The sequence below is a fragment of the Danio rerio genome, chromosome 21 (assembly GCF_052040795.2).
Source record: "Danio rerio strain M-AB ecotype USA chromosome 21, GRCz13ab, whole genome shotgun sequence".
In the NCBI taxonomy this organism is placed as follows: Eukaryota; Metazoa; Chordata; class Actinopteri; order Cypriniformes; family Danionidae; genus Danio; species Danio rerio.
The window spans coordinates 4157501-4178837 of NC_141041.1; the positions used below are offsets into that span (position 1 = coordinate 4157501).

Sequence of the window (21337 nt, forward strand, 5' to 3'; positions counted from 1 at the left end):
CCTATTTAGGTTTCTGAACGACTCCTGAGTGATTCTTTTTTAATTGGTCAAATGACTCATAAAGAATCATTATTGTTATCAATTAAGAAAGCAGAAGAATCAGTTTTAATCAGTCTAAAATACTAAACGAATCATTATTTGAACCACAAAGATACTGGGCTACCTATTTAGGTTTCTGAATGACTCCTGAGTGATCTTTTTTTTTAATTGGTCAAATGACTCATAAAGAATCATTATTGTAATCAACTAAGAAAGCAGAAGAATCAGTGTCAATCTGGCTTGTTATCAGTTTAAATCAGTCTAAAATATTTGAACCACAAAGATACTGGGCTACCTATTTAGGTTTCTGAACGACTCCTGAGTGATTCTTTTTTTAATTGGTCAAATGACTCATAAAGAATCATTATTGTAATCAATTAAGAAAGCAGATGAATCAGTGTCAATTTTGCATGCTATCAGTTTCAATTAATCTCAAATACTAAAAGAATAATTATTAATCCCTTTAAGCAGAAGAATCGCCGTCAATCTCTCATGTTATTGGTGTGAATTGGTCTAAAATACTCAACGAATCATTATTGGAATCAATTAAAGCAGAAGAATCAGTGTCAGTCTTGCATGTTATTAATTTCAATCAGTCTAAAATACTAAACGAATCATTATTTGAACCACAAAGATATTTAACTACCTATTCAGGTTATTGAACGACTCCTTTAACTCATTCTTATTTTTTTAAGTGGTCAAATGATTTATAAAGAATCATTATTGTAATCAATTAAGAAAGCAGAAGAATCAGTGTCAATCTTGCATGTTATCGGTTTCAATTGGTCTAAAATACTAAACGAATCAATATTTGAACCACAAAGATACCAAACTACCTATTCTGGTTTTTGAACGATTCTTTTTGAGTAATTATTTTTTTCTGAAGTGGTCAAATGACTCATAAAGAATCATTATTGTAATCAATTAAAAAAGCAGAAGAATCAGTGTCAATCTTGCATGTTTTCAGTTTCAGTTAGACTAAAATACTAAAAGAATCATTATTGGAATCAATTAAGAAAGCAAAAGAATCAGTGTCAGTCTTGCTTTAAGTTTGAATCTGTCAAACAAATTAATAGAACCATTATTTGAAAATGAACAAAGCAGAATCGAGACCTGAACAAAAAAGTCAGAAAGCAGAAGTTTCAGTCAGTCTGCAATCTGAATCCCACTGAAGTACTAAATGAACCAATTAAGCAACCAGAATTGAAAACAGAACAAAAATATAGCACATATTGAATTGTTTGAGCCAAATGACTCTTTTGAGAAGTTCCTTTTAAATAAAATCCTCAAAAGCCTCAGAAGTTTTCAAATCAATATCAGCTGTCTGAATCACTCTAAAGTACTAACAGAATCAGTATTAGAACCATATAAGCAACCAGAATAAGAATTGGAACAACAAAATACAGCACAACCTGAACTCTTTGAATCAAATGACTCATTTGAACAGTTCTTTTTAACAAACTCACCTTTTATAACCAGAGAATGTAAAAATTATTTTAATGTAATGTAATGTGTATTTTTATATAGCACATTTATCGTGTGCGGCCATACACCCAAAGAGCTTCACAATCATGAGAGGGGTCTCTCCACACCACCACCAGTGTGCTGCATCCACTTGGATGATGTGACGGCAGCCACAAGACAACAGCGCCAGTGCGCTCACCACACAACAGCTATTGTTAGAGTGAAAAGACAGTGATAAAGGTCAATTTGGTGGATGTGGATGATTGTGAGGCCATGATGGGAAAGGGCCGATGGAGAGAATTTGGCCAGGACACCAGGGTTACAACCCCTGCTCTTTACGAGAAGTGCCATGGGATTTTTAATGACCACAGAGAGTCAGGACCACGGTTTAACGTCTCATCTAAAAGACGGCACCAACTGACAGTATATTGTCCCCTTTACTATACTTGGGCATTAGGACTCACACAGACCGCAGGTTGAGCGCCCCCTGCTGGCCTTAGTAACACTGCTTCCAACAGCAACCTAGTTTTCCCATGTGGTCTCCCATCCAGGTACTGACCAGGCTCAGCTCAGTCTTAGGCTGCAGGGTGATATGGCTGCGTATTAAGGAATGATTAGTTAAAGCTAAATCTCCTCAGAGTTGAGTTTTCCCCGTTTCCACATGAAGTCATGGCAAAATCTGGGCACCAGAAACCACATGGTATAAACATGCATTCCCAATGGCAGCCACCGACTCTGCCAGAGGACGTGCTCTTTTGCGCCTCTGTTTACAATGTGGCACAATGTTTTCATGTAATATGAAAGACCCTGATATATTTATTCAGGAAACAGCCAATCAGACGGCTGATTGTCAACAGCCTTGAAAAACAGTTTCAGATTCAGATCATCTGAGGTGACTGGGGTGGGTTCTGCTCCCAAAGTCAACAAACATTTCACTGACTTTAATTCAGCGTGTGTATCGCAAACATCATGCAGTGAAACACGATCTGTTTGTGTTTAACGCCGGCTAAATGAACGTGTTGGAAATCGCTTGTTTTGTTCTGTAACAGTTGCTCACCTTCCTGATCTCAAACAAAGATCCTGTTTCTGGACCGATGCAAATCAGCCCATCTGTGATGCTGGACGACGGCCTGACCGAACACACACTCCACACACACTCACAACTCTTACTTTAATTACAAGTGGAAAATTAATGTAAAGTCTGATTTTAGGATTGCATGTATTGATGTTAATGTATTGTATAAAGGTCAATAACATTTCTTTCTACTCAAAAAAATAAAAATAAATCATCATAGAATGTGTTTTGTTTTTGCCAACGATTGACAATGGTGAGAACAATAAATGTTTTCATTTGATGGGACTGAAAGTCAGGGTTATTTCAGCAGATATTGCTTTCTTAACACTGAAGTTAAAATATTGGTTTTGTGGAAAAAATAATAGATGGCTACATTTTTTGCATGTTACATTTGAAAGAAATAACATAAACAAAGAGGGTTATTATATTTAAACTATTGGTTTAATTGTTACAATAAAATTAACAATCAAAACTAATTATTATTATTATTAGGTACACCTGTCCAGCTGCTATTTTAACGCAAATTTGTAATCAGCCAATCACATGGCAGCAACTCAATGCATTCAGGCATGTAGACATGGTCAAGACGATCTGCTCCAGTTCAAACAGAGTATCAGAATGGGGAAGATTTTAATGACTTTGAATGTGGCATGGTTGTTGGTGCCAGACGGGCTGATCTGAGTATTTCAGAAACTGCTGATTTACTAGGATCTTCACGTACAACCATCTCTAGGGTTTACAGAGAATGGCCTGAAAAAGAGAAAATATCCAGTGAGCGGCAGTTCTTTGGGCGCAAATGCCTTGTTGATGCCAGAGGTCAGAGGAGAATGGCCACACTGGTTCCAGCTGATAGAAATGCAACAGTAACTCAAATAAGCCCTCCTTTCAACTGAGGTCTGCAGAAGAGCATCTCTGAACACACAGTTCCTCGAATCAAATATCTCGTTTGTCACAAGGGGCATGAATAAAATTCCTAAATGAAAGAGCCAAACTGCAGTTTAAGTCCAAATTTAATAAATTGGCAGATAATTGGATTACTGATGTCCATGTAAACGCAATCACTGTCTTTCTCCCCTGCGTCTGTGTGTTTGTTTTGCCTCTGTGAACACCAGTGAGTACCCAAACCGTAACTCCCATTTTAATGCAAATTTTTATGAACCTTCCCTTTTTCCCTCCTCCGCCACTCCCCCTTAAACAGAGCGGGACACGCCCACTTTTCTGACTTTTTCTTAACTATAGGTGTGAAAACACCCAGCTGAAACAGGGGTTTCATGGCCCTTTAACAAATATAATAAAAACACGTTTCGCTACTTAAATCAAATTAAATAAACAACAAATAAGTAAAAATTGTTTAGCTACACAAAAAATTGCTCATTTTGATCTTCAGTGATGTGTTCTTTATTAGTGCAAACTGTAATTTCTCACGATGCTTTTAGTAGAAACAACAGCCTTTATTTAAAACAGAACTTTTGTGTAACATCAATAAATGTCCAAACTCACTATTTAATTTATTATGTCAGAGACAGGAACATTACGTACAACTAACTGCAATAAAGCATCAGCTAATCTAATCGGCTGTTAATGAACTTACCTTATGATTCGTTGGGCGGCGTACTGGTGGAGGTTTCGAAACTGTGCCGACATGTTGGCAAGCGCAGCCAGGCAGTTGGTGTGGAGGTATTTATCCTGAAGGAGAGGAAATCAATAAAAGCAGCCATTAATAATTTGTGCTGTTTCTTCTCGCAGGGCAAAACACAATAAAACGAGTCTATTATGCTTTGAATATAAAAACATGCTCTGTTCACTGGACTCACAGGTCTGATCTCAATTATTAGCCTCCTGTATATTTTTCCCCAATTTCTGTTTAACAGAGAGAAGATTTCTTTAACACATTTCTATACATAATAGTTTTAATAACTCATCTTTAATAACTGATTTATTTTATCTTTGCCATGATGAATAATAATGAGTAAATAATATTTGACTAGATATTCTTCAAGACACTAGTATTCACTAGGGATGCCACGGTTCTCAATATAATATTGAAATGTTCAGTACGACCTTCACGGTTTAATACGCGCTTGTGAATTGCGGTTTTCTCAGTTTTGCGTTTAAATAATTTGTGTGTTTTATATCTCCCCAAATTGACTGTGTGTGCCTCTAAATCCATGAGCTGAGATGGAGAACTCCTCCCCGCGAGTAAATATCCAATCACTATGCTAGTTAGGGGGCGCTTGACCATCATTCCACACTTTAACATTGCGAGCGGCGGTGAAGTGAGGCTGAGGCAACAGTACCAAGAAAGTGCCGGTGAAAGTGAGGCAACAGTACAAGAAAGCGACTGCGTCTTTCAAATCTGCGGTGTGAGGACATTTTGGTTTTGCCGATAAGCATAATGCCAATAAAAGAAAAAATTGTGAACAAAAAATAACTGTGTGCAAGCATTGTTTTACACGTATAACCATGACTGCACATCTGCAGCACCATCACCCAGCAATAGCACTGTCTGAAGGCAGGATAGCAGAGAAAGTATTAAAGTCCTCCAAATAGCAACAATCCCTCACTGAATCTTTCAAGCAAACAAACCACACTGGTTCCGAGAGACACATAAAAATAAGAAAGGCAGTGCGGGTGTTTATTGCTAAAGATTTGCAGCCGTTTTGCTAAAGATTTGCAGCCGTTTTCAGTGATTGGAGATGTGGGCTTTTGTCATCTTATAAAAGCACTCGATCTGCGTTACAGACTACCGTCTCACATTTTTTCAGCACTGAGATAATTAGGATGGTTTATTTATGTTTACTTGAGTACAAATATGTTTATTTGAAATGGCCAATTTATCTTTATTAACTTCACATGTATGTTTATTTTCAAAGTGTAGGATTTGATGAGTTCCCCAGTTTGTCCATGGGCTACCAGCAGCTGTGAGATTTCATTGTTCATTTTTTTTGTATACAATACACTAAGAACTAGAGTACTTTTCTTGGCTTTTAAATAAAACAAAATGAGTATTTCACTACATCGATTTTATTTTTTTCTCCTTAACCTCTTACTGCTCCTATTGCCTATAGAATAAAAAAATAAACAAAAAACACGTGTCAAGCCATAAGAACCGAACCGAAATCAGAGTTAAAAAACCGAGGTATGTATTGAACCTTGAGCTAACTGTATTGTTGCATAATATTCAGCTTAAAGTCACATTTAAAGGCTTAACTAGGTTAATTAAGGTAATTAGGCAAGTTATTGTGTAACAGTGGTTTGTTCTGTAGACAATTAAAAACAAAATTTTGCTTAAGGGGGCTAATAATATTGACCTTAAATAGTTTGAAATAAATGCTTTTATTCTAGCCGAAACAAAACAAATAAGCCTTTCTCCAGAAGAAAAAATATTACAGGAAATACTGTGAAAATTTCCTTGCTCTGTTAAACATCATTTGGGAAATATTTGAAAAAGAAAACAAGTTCACAGGAGGGCAAATAATTCTGACTTCAACTGTATATAAGATGTAGAGTAATAAATGTACATGGCCAAAGTTGTGGATGTTTCAAACTGTATTTGTCTCTGTGGTTCTGGACTCACCCTTGTGCGGGTCATGTTAAATTGGATGGTTCGGATGACGACCAGGATTAGCAGACTTCCTAGGGAGATCTCTGTTAGGACACGTTCGGTGTACCACGAGATGTTTTTCAACAGCTGAGAGAGAATTAATAATACATAGGAATCAATACATTAGCTTATCATCACACAGCTTTAAAACAACAGATTTGATGCGCTTGAGCTCAACCACTCTCACTGGCAAAGCTAAACAAAAGAATAATAAAAACATATTAATAAATAGTAATAAAACAAAATGTTATTGGCAATGTTATTTTCGGGCGAAGCAGTGGCGCAGTAGGTAGTGCTGTAGTGCTCACAGCAAGAAGGTCGCTGGGTCGAGCCTCGGCTCAGTTGGCGTTTCTGTGTGGAGTTTGCATGTTCTCCCTGTGTCCGCGTGGGTTTCCTCCGGGTGCTCCGGTTCCCCAACAGTCCAAAGACATGCGGTACAGGTGAATTGGGTGGGCTGAATTGTCCATAGTGTATGAGTGTGTGTGTGTGTGAGTGTGTGTGTGGATGTTTCCCAAAGATGGGTTGCGGCTGGAAGGGCATCCGCAGCGTAAAAACTTGCTGGATAAGTTAGCGGTTCATTCCGCTGTGGTGACCTCGGATTAATAAAGGGACTAAGCCGACAAGAAAATGAATGCATGGATGAATGTTATTTTCAAAAAAGGGAGGAGCTACGATATGTCCCGCCCTCTCTTCATGTTTTAGTTTAGATTATGTCAAACACGTTGGTGTTTGGTTCACTGAATCCTGCATGTGCAGTATTATCGGTTCACCGCTTCTCAAATTTGATGTAATGCTGTAATGCAGTGTAATGCTACTGTTCTAATAACTGAATGAGAGTATATACTAGATTATTTCAAGTCCAAGGTGGGTAATAGGCTTGTTAAAAAGTAAGTAGTTTGTGGAAAAGTGCTTACTGGAGACGCGAATCGTTTCAAATGATTCAATTCGTTTTGGTGAACTAGTTCAACCGGTTCACTTAGAAGATCCAGGTAAAAAAGGATTCGTTTGCGATCGCGATACAGAAAAAAACCCATTATTGGGCACAAACGTGTTAAAGTAATAGTTTAAAGTGTCTGTATTTAATGCTGTCACTGTGCTGCTGTCGTGTCCACTTGTCGTTTTTGTCACAGGAGCAACAGCGAGGATGACTGGAGGAGAACCGGCTCTATCTGGCCAATGGCAGCAGGATTACAGACTCTGAGGTGCCGCACAGGTCAAACACCTGCAGCGCGGATTATATTCACTTTTTAAAGGATTACAGTAAGATAATGTATAAAATACATTCACAATTACGAAAACGGAGGAGGTTTTTGCTATAACTTTAGTTAGTTTCAGTTAGTTTTGTATGTACACAAAAAAGTTTCAGTTAGTTCTATTTTTATAAAAAAAACTCGTTTTTATTCTTATATCAGTTAACAACACTTATTTTACATTTTAGTTTTCACTTTCTCATTCGTAGAGCTGCACGATTCTGCCTAAAATGAGAATCGCGATTTTTTTTTTGCTCAAAATAAAGATCACGATTTTCTTACGATTCTGTATATGTAAAGTAAAGGTATGGTAAAAACAAGCATATGGCACAACCTCGATAATAATATTATGTGTGGGTCCACTGGTTTCTATAAATAATTCTATTCTACTTATAATAATTCTGATGTTGAATTATTATGTTTGAGATATATGCTTAAAATCTGTCATATTAGACAATTTAATTCAGTGGTAAAATCAGACATTTGCCATTATCAGATTATATTCAACAATATATAGGCTAGAATACTTATACTAACATTGTAAACATTTATTTTCATGCACAACTGTGGGTTCGCGATGAAAGAAAAAACATATCAAATGCTTGTCATAATCATAGCTCTAAAATGCGATACGATCATTTAAATGAAGTGCACACTTTCGGTTTCATTTTGACTGCTAAGTGCTTGTTCATACTTCGCACGCGGCTCCCAAACGATCACTCTGTGCCACAAACTGAATATTATTTACAACTGTATTACCTGTTACTCGCAACATATGCAGGTTCTGTTCACTAAAGTAGACACGCGCGTTTATCATTAAGTAGAGCACGCGCCCTCTCTGTGATAACAGCTCACGGTCAGCAGCTCACGTCACGTGTGATTTCCCGGCTGCGAAAACATCATTATATGAAGACAAAAATGACATTTTAAGGTGAATTATATCTTGTAAATACAGTATGTGACTCATTCAACATTTGGAGGTGTCAATGTCACTGAGCAACGTGTGTGAAACAATGAAAAGACTCGTGCAGCCGCCTTTTCTTCTCTCCTGAACTTGAAAATATGATTGACAGAATCGTAGAAATGCTGGATTAAGATCGTCTAGGGGGTCGAATCAAGATCACGATCTTTTAACGATTAATTGTGCAGCTCTACTCATTCGTTTTCATTAACTATAATAACCTTGCTTGGTAGCAAGTGTCTGCGGTGCTGAGAGCTGTGAGCCCGATGGAGCGAGTGTTTACAAGTGTGGACTTCCGTGAAGGAGCTCCAGGCAGAAACGTTTGTTTTGTGTTTACCTTATGATTAAAGTTGTTGCACGTCCGCCAGTTCCTCTCTTAGAATGAGCGAGTTTGAGCTAATTGTACATTAAGGTAGCGTTCAGAAAAAACAAAACACCAGCAAAGAAACCCGACACCGAGGAACAAAGAAACCTACTGCCAGCTAGCGTTTCGGAAGTGTTATTGCAGAGCAACACAAACAGCATGCAGAAGTGTAAATGCAGAACTACGTGCAAGGCAGGTGCCGGGGATCACGGCGATGACTTGACGGAGAAGAATAAACCAGCCTTTAATGTGATGGTGTGTGTAATGGTGTGTGTCCTCACCACTTCATGTATGGAGCGGTTGAAGGTGTCGTCCTCAGTGAGGATGAGGAGGATGATGAGGGCCATGTACACATGATGAGAGTTTCTCTCCTCAACGTGATACAAGATCTCAAGAATCGGCAACACCTACAGAGACAAGAACAAAGAAAACATTTAATAGTGTCGTAAAAACAAAAAACATCACAGCAAGAAGGTCGCTGGTTCGAGTCCCGACTAAGTCAGTGGGCATTTCTGTGTGGAGTTTGCATGCTCTACCCGTGTTGGCGTGGGAGTCCAAAGACAAGCGATACAGGTGAACTGAAAAAACTAAATTGCCCGTAGTGTATGTGTGTGAATGTGAGAGTGTATGGGTGTTTCCCAGTACTGGGTTGCTGCTGGAAGGGCATCCGCTGTGTAAAACGTATGCTGGATAAGTTGGCGGTTCATTCCGCTGTGGTGACCCCTGATAAATAAAGGGACTAAAGCAAAGGAAAATGAATGAATGAATGAATGATTGAATGAATGAAGCAGGGAAATGCCTAAGAGTATGTGCTGAATGTGCTCACCAGGTTCTCCATGTCTGTGCGGGACAGTATGTACGTCCTCATGTTGCTGTTCTGGTGCAGAAGCGTGTAGAGCAGTAACGTCACCTGGTCTGATTTCTGCTGCTCGCACAGAGCCGTGTACAAACTGTTGAAGTTGATCTGAAACGTGTGAGGCTGAGGAGACGGCATGGATGAAGAATCTGAAACACACACACACACACACAGGAAAGTTTCATTAGCCAGTTTATTTTGCTTGTTTTAAAGAAAAACTCACTGAATTTTGGCATATTATTTCTTAAAACAAAATAAACATTTAGCTTTTTTAGAAAATGCTTTATGGTATAAGAATTTCTAGATATGTGGACTAAAAACAAGACAAAAACAAGTACGAGATGCATTTTTGCAGTCAAATTAAAGGGATAGTTCAACAAAAAATGAAAATGGACTCACTATTTACTCTCCCTCAAGTGGTTACAAACCTTTATTAGTTTCTTTCTCCTGTTGAACGGTTCAAAAGAAGAAACTTGGAGAAAGCTGAAAAGCGTTAACTAATAACTTCAATAGTAGGACAAATAAATACTATGGAAGTCAATAGTTACAGGTTTCCCGCATTCTTCTAAATATCTTCTTTCGTTTTTAACAGAAGAAAGAAACTCTAATAGGTTTGGAGCAAGTAAAGAATGTGTTAAATGATGACAGAATTAGAATTTTTACATTTAATTCAATATATTAAACAAAAAATACCCATGTATTGGCGGATTATTTTATTTTTTTAAAGGAAAAGTCACTAAATTTTGACATTTTATTTCCTAAAACAAAACGATATCTTTTGCTTGTCTCCAAATTGCTTTTTGATTGAATTTTTGTTCAAAAAACAAGTGAGAAAAGCATTTGTGCAGTGAAATTAAAGGGATAGTTCATCCAGAAATGAAAAATCACTCACTATTTACTCTCCCTCAAGTGGTTATAAACCTTTATTAGTTTCTTTCTCCTGTTGAACAGTGCAAATGAAGATATTTTGGAGAAAGCTTTAAACCATTGACCTCTATAGTATGAATAACATATACCATTGAAGTAAATGGTTACAGGTTTCTAACTATCTTCAAAATATTTTCTTTTGTGTTTAACAGAAGAAAGAAACTCTACCAAGTTTGGAACAAGTAAAGAGAGTGTATATGATGACATAATTAAAAATTTTACACTTAATACAATATAGTTAACAAAAAATGGCCCATGCATTGGCGGATTATATTGAAAAACTCACCTATTTCTTACTTATTTTATTACTTATTATTTACTTATTTTGCTTGTCTAGAAAATGCTTTATGATATAGGAATTTGTAGATATTTGGACAAGAAACAAGACCAAAAAAATGTCAGAAATGCATTTTTACAGTGAAATTAAAGGGATAGTTCACCCAAAAATGAAAATGGACTCACTATTTACTCTCCCTCAAGTGGTTACAAACCTTTATTAGTTTCTTTCTGTTGTTAAATGGCTCAAAAGAAGAAATTTTAAAGAAAGCTGAAAACTGGTAACTTCTATAGTAAGAAAGAAAAAATACTATAAAAGTCAATTGTTACAGGTTTCGTGCATAGGTTTGGAACAAGTGAAGAGTGAGTAAATGATGACATTTAATTCAATATATTTAGCAAAACATGACCCATGCATTGGCGGATTATCTTGCTTGTTTTAAAGAAAAACTCTATGAATTTTGACACTATTTATTAAATCAAAACAATGTCTTTTGCTTTTTTAGCAAATGCTTTTTTATTTAAGAATTTCTAGATATCTGAACAAGAAACAAGACAAAAACCAAGTAAGAAAAGCATTTGTGCAGTGAAATTAAAGGAATAATTCAACCAAAAATGAAAATTGACTCTTTATTTGTTTATTTATGAGTTTTTTTCTCCTGTTGAACAGCGCAAAAGAAAATGCTTTAAAGAATGCTGAAATCTGGTAACCTTGATAGTAAGAAAAAAAAAACAGTCAATGGTTACAGGTTTCCAACATTCTTCAAAATGTCTTCTTTTGTGTTTAACAGAAGAAAGAAACTTTAATAGGTGTGAAAAAAGTAAGAGGTCAGTAAGTGATGACAAAATTCAAAGTTTTACATTTGATTCAATATATTTAACAGAAATGACACATGCATTGGCAGACTATTTTATTTTTTAAAGAAAACCTCACTAAATTATGACAATTCCTTAAACAAAACAATATATTTTGCTTGTCCAAAAAAATAGCTTTTTGATTTAAAATTTTAGACATTTGGACAACAAACGAGACAAAAACCAAGTAAGATTTATTTGCAGTGACAAGCATTTTTGCAGTGAAATTAAAGGGATAGTTCACCCAAAAATGAAACGGACTCACTACTTATTTATTTATTAGTTATTTTTCTCCTCCTTTCTCAAATGAAGGTATTTCAAAGAAAGCTGAAAACTGGTAACTTCCATAATAGGAATAACAAATACTATGGTGGTCAATGGTTACAGGTTTCCAGCATTTTTCAAAATATCTTCTTTTGTGTTTAACAGAAGAAAGAAACTCTAATAAGTTTGGAACAAGTGTAGGGAGAGTAAATGATGACAGAATTTTCACGTTTACCTTTAAATTCAATATATTTAACACAATTTGACACTGTGGTCTACCTTGAGTGTTTTTGAAGCAGGTCACAGCCTGGCGATAAGGGTTGGGGCAGTCGGGGCCATCCGTCTGATTGGCAAGAACCAGCAGTAATAGCAGGCTCTGATTGGACAGCGGGAGAGGGTTCTGCTCTTGCTCCGCCCCCGGCCTGCTGCCGGCTCCGCCCAATGTGAACACGCTCCATAAACCACCTGATTGACACAGAAAGCGCTCTTAACATGAGACCGAGTTTAATGCATGGTGACAAATGAAAAGGTCACGTCATGCTTCCCGGACATTTATGAGCACATTGTCTTTTAACATCATCATGACATTAATTCCTGCACCATTTGAGAGGCAAATGTGAATGACACCTCAAATCATGAGATTTCATTCATTCTGACAGACTATAATAAGGGCAAAAAAAATTTGAAAATGACACTTACTTAATAACCTTAAAACTGATATGACATCACTTTTAATTAATATTTTAATTAATTTAATAAACTATAATAGCAAATTATTACTGTTAATCGTTATTTTAATAAGTACTATTAATAATTTATATGCTAATAGCTCTTATTTTAGTCATTTATTTTTTCTAGTAATTTTCTACAAATATTTCTAGTGAGCTTTAATATATTTTAAGCTTTTAAAACTAAACTTTGTATTTTAAATCATGTTTACATTTGCATTTATTTTGTATTTTATTTCAATTAATAAAAATAATGGGAAAAGGGACCTGAATTTGCTTGTTTAAATGTATTGGAAAAAAGAAAAAGGACCAACAGAATATAAGTATATATATATTTAATATTCAGTTGTCATGTTAATTTATGCAATTAATAGTTTTCACTTTAGTTTTTCTAGTAATTTTCCAAAAATATTTTAGATAGCTTGGTGACACACTTAAAAGACTTCGCTTCAGGCCAGAAGCTGAACAACTGAAGCAGAAGATCATTCATACAACCTTCACAACAAAGAACCGGACATGCTAATGGCCCAAACCATACAGCTTTACATCTATTCTGTTATTTTTTTGTCTGTTTGACCATGTAAAGGTCTCTCTGAAATGAAATACATCACGATGCCAGGAGAAATCAAATAAGCAGACTTTTAATAGTTGAAGATTCAAAACACAAACTGTAGGTGAAACTGTATCAAGAAAAACGGGTGCTACATACCAAAATGAAAAGAAAAACTAGTGGATGGATGGATGGATGGATGGATGGATGGATGGATGGATGGATGGATGGATGGATGGATGGACGGACAGATGCAGACAGATGCAGACAGACAGACAGACAGACAGACAGACAGACAGACAGACAGACAGACAGACAGACAGACAGACAGACAGACAGACAGACAGACAGATAGATAGATAGATAGATAGATAGATAGATAGATAGATAGATAGATAGATAGATAGATAGACAGACAGAACAACAGAATAATAGATAGAACTATGGATGGATGGATGGATGGATGGATGGATGGATGGATGGATGGATGGAATGAAATGTAAATGAACGAAATAGCATGATAAAACTAAAGAGAGATAGTACGAAAGATAGAATGAAAGATAGAATGACAGATAGAACACTAGACAGAACAATAAACAGAACAATAGAATGATAGATAGAATGATAAAACAGACAGAACGATAGAACAAAAGATAAAACGAAAGAACGAAAGATGGAAAAATAGAATGAAAGACAGAACAATAGATAGAAAGAAAGAAAAAGAAAGAAAGAACAGATACAATGATGCATGGAACAATAGATAGAACAATAGAACAAAGATACAACAATAGATAGAATGAAAGATAGAACAATAGATAGAAAAAAGAAAAAACGAAGAAAGAAAGAATGACAGAAAGAAAGAAACATAGAACGATAGAACAAAGATACAACAATAGATAGAATGATGGCTAGAACGATAGAACAAAGATAGAATGATAGGTAGAACGACAGATAGAACAATAGATAAAAAAATCTCAGATAGAATGATAGATAGAATAACAGACAGAACAATAGATAAAATGACAAATAGAGTAATAGATAGAACACTAGATGGAAGGATACATGAGCTCCTTTCATGCAGTAATGTTGGTAAATATCTGGAAAATTTCTAAACGACTTTACCGGTAAATTAAAAAAAACGCTGTTCACACAGGCGAGGACGTTACAGAGTTTTTCCAGAAAAGATCGTTCCCACATCCATTTCAAAATACCGGTAAATTCTGACATCATTAACCAGAAATGAGCTCTAAACGGCTGCGCTTGTATTTGTAAACATGTGACTACATTACAAACTCTGTGGATGAATCAGTATTGTGAACAACTTCAATTAAAACATATAGAGGAAAACTTTCACATGTCCAGATGTACATAATATGTGTGTGTTGGCGCTCATCACCTGCTTCACGTGCACACACGTCAAGCAACTGTAGCAGAGCTTGAAGGTATACAAACAACAGCATATCATAAGCATCTTATCGATAATTATTTACACAGTTGGCATTAAGAAGGAGAATAAAAATGTTATCTGATTTACAACTAGCAGCTAACTTTGCAGAAAGGTCTGATTGTGTGAAAGGGGCTATGGAATAATAGATACAACATTAGAGCGGATGGATAGCTATCTGTGAAATGCTTTTTTCATAGTATTTTCTAACAGAAATTTCTAATAGAGAAAGTTTTTTTTTAATTTGAGTGGAATAAAGAAACTGCCAGTGCCATGGTAATAATTATCCCCCCCCTTTTTTTTTTATTGGCTACAGAACAAACCACTAATGTCCAGTAATTTGTCTAATTCCCCCCAACTTGCCTAATGAAGCTACTTAAGTCTTCAAATTACACTTTAAACAAAATACCAGTCTTGCAAAATAAATAGTAATATATTATATATATATTATATTATAGTAATATATTACTATATTACTGTCATCAAGGCAAAGGAAATTAGTTATTAAAACTATTATGTTTAAAAATGTCTTGAATGAAATCCTCTTTCCATTAAACAGCACTTGATAAATATTTGAAAAAGAACTCAAATATCACAGGAGGGCTAATATTTTAGACTGTATATCATGCAGAGTAAAACCAGCATCACATAATAGAACATAAATAGTACATTTGGACATCACGCTGACATTAACATCGCTGAAAACAAGAGAAATTGGAAGCTTTCAGCACACAAACAGCAGGTTGTGGATGAATAGTAATGGATTTGAAGCAGATTTTAAACTGCTAATCGTTCAGGCATCGTATAAGGTGGGTGGGAAAGAGAGAATTGAGATGGAAATGAGATGCTTGTCTCCAAGTCTAATCACTTGTGGCTGGACATCGCGGCCCCATGAGCAGACTGAAGAGCTCTAATCTAAAGCCAGGATGTCAACAAACATTCAACAAACATTGTCAACAAACATTCACATGCTGTGTTCACACCAGACCCACGTGAACATTTGAGTTTACTCGCTTCATTCGCGCGTCTACCCCCGTTTCATTCGCCCGTCAAATCCGCTTCATTCGCGCGTCAAATTCACTTCAAAACAGACGCGGATTCGCGTGATGGGCAGGGCTTCTTTCTGCCCGGTGACTCTAGCTTCATAGCTAAATGGCTAACATGGATTTTATGAAGAAAATAACAGCATTATTCTTTATGGAGACTGAAAAACAGTGTCGATACGTTGAGGGTCCTGTATGAGTCCACTGCATCAACAGGTTCTACGTCACAATCACGCCCCCACAAGAGCAAGCTTCTGATTGGTTAACGCAGCGCGAATGTCCGCTGATGTTCAGATTTTCGAATTCGAGAGATTCGCGCGAAACGCTCGTTAAGTTCATCGAACGCGGAAACGCTCATTTCGCCTCGCGCCATTCGCACCGCGCAATTCACGTCATTCGCTCCGCACCATTCGCGCGTATCGCGCCGCAGGATTTCTATTCGCGCGTTTGCATTGACTTAACATGTAAATCACTCGCGCTTGACGCGCGTTCCGCATCTGGTGTGAACGCAACATGACACTTCTGTAATTACATTGTGTGCTAACCCCCACACTAAATGAAAAGTTGTTTTTTTCCAGACTGATCTCATGAGAAAACTTAAGTATTTTACGTTTTGTCAGTTTAGTGGCTAATTTGTACGAATTCAAACGAGTTCAGTCGTACAAAAATGTACGATTTTAAAAAGGAGGCGTGGCACCCAACCCAACCCCACCCCTAACCCCAACCATCACTGGGTGATGAGCAAATCGCACTAAATTTTACGAATTAGATTGTACAAATTCATTCGAATTAGCCACTAAATCAAAAAGGTACAAATTGCGGTGAGATTGCACTGTATTTTTCTATGTTCATTTGGCTAGGAACTATACTCTCACTAGCTAACACAATCTAAAATTACCAAATAACAATGTTATTTGACGTCATTATAGGACATCAAAATAACGTTGTACTTAGTCACCTGACATCACAACCAAAATCTAACCTAATATTAATGTCTCATGATGTTGTGTGCCTGCTGGGTAATAACTAAATGCACTACAGAATGTTACGTTTACAAACATCCACAAATCATATGTGGACGCATCAGCTTTTCACAGCTTAATATCTTAATGTAACCGCGGACACAGATTCTGAACAATTTACTGATTGCTTGCCTTTATTTTCTCTATTGTATAAACTTATTGTACATTATTCTTTTTAAGTGGGCCATTATGGATTATTAAAACTGAAATTCAGTAAAAGAGAGGGTATGTTTCGTATTTTCAATGCGAATTAAAGCAAATTAAGTAATGTTATAGACTCCGTTTTGTCATAAATACTGTATGCATGACGATGACGCTCATATTAAGCAGCTACACGCACAACATTTTGATGTCTGTTGAGTTGCTAATATCAAAATGAAAATAGGCAGTTCCTCGTATCATGCTTTCTTTTTATTGTTAAGACAATGAAACAGCATAGCCAGGGTGATGAGAATGACTTCATAAAGTACACTCAGGAGTCTGTTTTCCATTTCAAACTTGCGAAGTCTGAACTTACAGGGAGAGGATGCGAGACTTAACTGTGTGTGTAGGCTTCAATATTAAGTACTTAATATTGAGAAAAAGCCCCAATCTGAGAGGCGAATGTCTGCAGCCCCTCCTCCGTTTTCAGATGTCTCCGTTTTCCCCCATCCACACTGAGACCGAGCAGCAGTGTTTTAGAATGAAAACGGCCTCTCCAGCGTTTCCAAAACACTTAGTTTTCGGGGCTCGAAAACTCCAATGTAGTGTGGATGGATGGCGTAACCGTAGCAAAACGTATGCGTTTTCAAACTAAAACGCATTAGTGTAAACGGGGCCTAAGATGATTTGCGGGAGTTATGCCACATATGTGAAGAACCGGGGATGAGTTGGGGGGGAAGAGACGTATCTGAAGACCGGATGGTGGGATGCGGCTGGTGTTGGATGTGACATAAGTTGGTGTTTGGGGGGGGTGACGGAATGCGCGCGACGTGTCTGAAGAGTGAGGAGGGATGCGGTGGGGAGGGGTGAGAAGGGTGCGTGGTGTATTTGAGGACCGGGAGGCAGACGTGCGATTTCTGGGAGATTGTCACTAGTATACGGTCATCCGGGAGTCTCTATGCATTTGCGGGGGACTCTCGAAACTTCCAGGAGACTGGAGATGTCTGCATGGGCATTTGTAGCTCCACAATCTCATTTGAGTTTAAAGCAACAGTCACCAACATGCCACATTTAGAGTCAAAACCTAAAAGGGGCAGTTTCAGAGAGTTATTTGTAAAAACATTATTGGTTTTATAATTATAAACAATTATTGTTCGCAGATCATGTTCGTTAATTTATTTATTTTTAATTTCACTTAAACAAAGAATCTTTATGTAAATTATTTTGATTAATTAGTTTAATATTTCTTTTTCTTATTTTAGTTATTATTATTATTATTATTATTATTGTTAGTTTTATAAATGAGTCCCCAGCTGGGTAACAGCGTTGCACCATTTAAAAATGATTAAATACAGAAAAAGGACAAATTCAGTGCTAGCAGCAGTTCAGTTGCTGTGAATGTGTGTATAAGGAGCACAGTGATCACACGCACACACATGCACAGAAGGCAGTGTGTGTCCTGAGGTTGTTATTGTGGGCTGTGTTAACAGAGCTGCAGATAAATGAAGACATCATGGCTGCCATCCAACAGAACTGAGAGAACACACACACACACACACACACACACACACACACACACACACACACACACACACAGACACAGGGGTTTTCCATGTCACTAATGCTGTCAGTACATAAACAGGCAGCTGAGGGTGACAAATGTTGCTGTGACTTCACACACACACACACACACACACACACACACACACACACACACACACACACACACACACACACACACACACACACACACACAGAGAGAGACAGACAGACAGACAGACGCACACACACACATACAGTCTATGTCCTCCTTTCATAAGAGTTTTCCTGTGAAAGTCCCTGCGGCTCCTCTCAGATGAAAACTCGACGTCTGATGTCTTGCTCATTATAAAGTCTGAGGGAACATCAGACGCAGAAACAGAGTCTGATTCAGACAGCAGAGATCATGGAAATGTCTCCGATCAGAGACTAAATTCTCCAGAAATGCAATGCCGTTGCTAAGGTGTTCTGAGCAGTTTCCTGCAAAATGTTTCATGGTTACTAAGGTTTTCCCAAGCAGTTTAAAGTTGGTTGCTATGCAGCTGCTAAAGTGGGTGCTTACTGGTCTAAGTCAACGTCTATTAACTCTTCAGCATCAATTTTAAAAAGATAGACCAAAACTGGATTAATTCTAAGAATTTAACCCTTTAAAGGTGCAGTTTGTAAGTTAGACAACCAGTGGCTGAACTAGGTATTGCACACCTGGGTCAAAACACATTTCCAGTCCATGCAAGCACATGTTGCCAGATTAATGACATCAAAAGGTGCGAGCCTGACGATCGAGCCTAAAAGCTGATTGAAACCATGTTCCAAATAAAAGCAACAGCAGGTGACAGAAGGAATATTTTCATAATAAAAGGAGTTTTTGTCTTAGATTTCTGGCAGCTAAAAAACAGAAAACTGATAATGATCAGCTCAGGTACACCTCATGTGCTTTATTCAGTGTTAAATGCTAATAATGTGAGTTTTAATGCCATTTTACATCACATTTATAGCCACACTATTGAAAGCAGCAGCAGATTCACCTCAGATCTTAAAAAATAAAATAAACCGTTTGAAATTGAACTTTAGGACTGTGACTCAGTCCAAACCAACACATATCAGTGATTCAGCACAGTGGCGTAGCGGACGGGGCCCGCGTGATTAGGGGGCCCCGCGTCGTCGTGATTTTCAATAAACTCTTGGGAACAACTGTGGTCGGAACCAAAGTTCACACGTCTGTGTTCTCTAAACACCTCTCAAACGGTGGACTACATTCTGATTGCTTGCCGCGGATGTTGCCAACTTAGCGACTTTGTCACTAAATTTAGCGACTTTTCAGACCCCCCTAGCGACAAATCTAGCGACTTTTTTGTGTGTTATTGGAGATTTTTTTTAGACTGTCATTTGTCCATACTGTACCGTCCCTACTCTTCTCAACGAGCTGCGTGTGATGCCGCCGGCCCCTCCCCCGCCTCACAGCACTGACAGGCGGCCCAGTCAGTCCTCGTACAGCAGCCTCTCCCACCTGCAGCCCGAGAGCAGATCACCCCTCTGCGTACCGACGACAAATAATTTAGCACAGGCAGTGTGAAGGTATTTCCCTTGTACAGTCAAACCGATCTATTTCTACTTTATTTAACAATTTAATTGGACCGTTTATTCTTTTCTTGTTCACAATCACAGATATTTTAGTGACAGTTTCTGAACTTGTCTGAGTTTATTACACATGAGAGATTACTGCACATTCACCACATATCTATAATGACATACTGTATTCATACAGCAATAAATTTAGTTAAATAAACATGCTTATATAAAGTGTAGTCCAATTATAAATACCCCTTTATTAACCAAGGGCTGTTAAACAAACAGAAACGGTAGAACGTGATGACGTCAGTGATATGCAAATTGACGTATGACGTATCCCCCCCCCGCTTCATCAGGGGGCCCCGTCAGCGATCCCTGCAGGGGGGCCTCCGCATTTTGCGCTACGCCACTGATTCAGCATCTACATTTAATAATCTTAAAGAGGTTTAATGTGTATTCATTAGATTATGAGCCCTATCATTTTGCTGGAGCGCAATGCAGTAACATTATTCTGTGCTACTAAATGGATGTATTTAAATTTTTGTCGTTTTGCATCTGGTACAAACATATAAATAGCTTATCACTGCAAATCTCCTCATGTAGCATGTTGTTAAGACATGGAGTTACACTGTAACCTGCTCACCTAATGTTTACATTCATAATAATTACATTATTTGCTAATTAATAACCCTCTTATGTGGAACTCTGAATCTGCTTCTCATTTCAGAGTCTGCTACTGTCTACCAGAGGTCACATTTCGGTTGCGGATGCATGCTTTGAAAGCTTTCCTGACTGAATGAATAAAATATGCTGTTTTCCATCAAGGCAACTTGGGGTGCTGAAATATAATTGGCTAAACTGGCATTGGGCGGGTTAAATGAACCAAAACAAAGACGGCTGTTCTGGCAAATTTTCAAAGCAGAATATCTGACTTCAGCATTGTTTTTCAGATAAACAAGATTATTCGTCACTATAAATGTAAAATTACTGAGCCTACATACAGGAGTCCAAGAAAAATGCTAATTTTAGAAGAAAATATCAAATGGCTTTTAGAGGTTTTGCATTTAAACTCTTCATATGTACATTAAGAAGGCAGAAGTGTTAAAATTCACAATACAAATTTAATATACGTTCAATGTAAATTCACAATATAAATTCAAAGTAATTTATGTTTCTTTACTTTAACATTTGACACATGAATTGACATGTTCATCATAAACAATAACACATACTGTATGTGAGGTTTTTTTGGTGATGGATTACGCGTCTGAAGAACATCTTAAAATATTAAGGCAAATTATTGAACAATTTGCGAGATTCAGCACTCTGTGTATGCCCAAACTTGGTTAAACTGAGCATGTGAGTA

At 37.3% G+C, this 21337-nt stretch overlaps 1 protein-coding gene across 2 annotated transcripts in view; it reads right to left on the reverse strand.

Annotated features, from left to right (window-relative positions):
• Positions 1-21337, reverse strand: part of dym (dymeclin) — a 137971-nt gene that overhangs the window by 67447 nt on the left and 49187 nt on the right. For both annotated transcript variants that reach the window (XR_015519787.1, XM_087300498.1), the window contains exons 9-13: positions 12215-12400; positions 9584-9762; positions 9039-9164; positions 6156-6269; positions 4170-4264 (exon numbers count right to left, since the gene is read on the reverse strand). Coding sequence is in view for 1 of the 2 variants with exons in the window: in XM_087300498.1 (XP_087156624.1) it covers positions 4170-4264; positions 6156-6269; positions 9039-9164; positions 9584-9762; positions 12215-12400 (700 nt within the window). In the remaining variant the exon portion in view is untranslated. The remainder of the gene's footprint in view (positions 1-4169; positions 4265-6155; positions 6270-9038; positions 9165-9583; positions 9763-12214; positions 12401-21337) is intronic.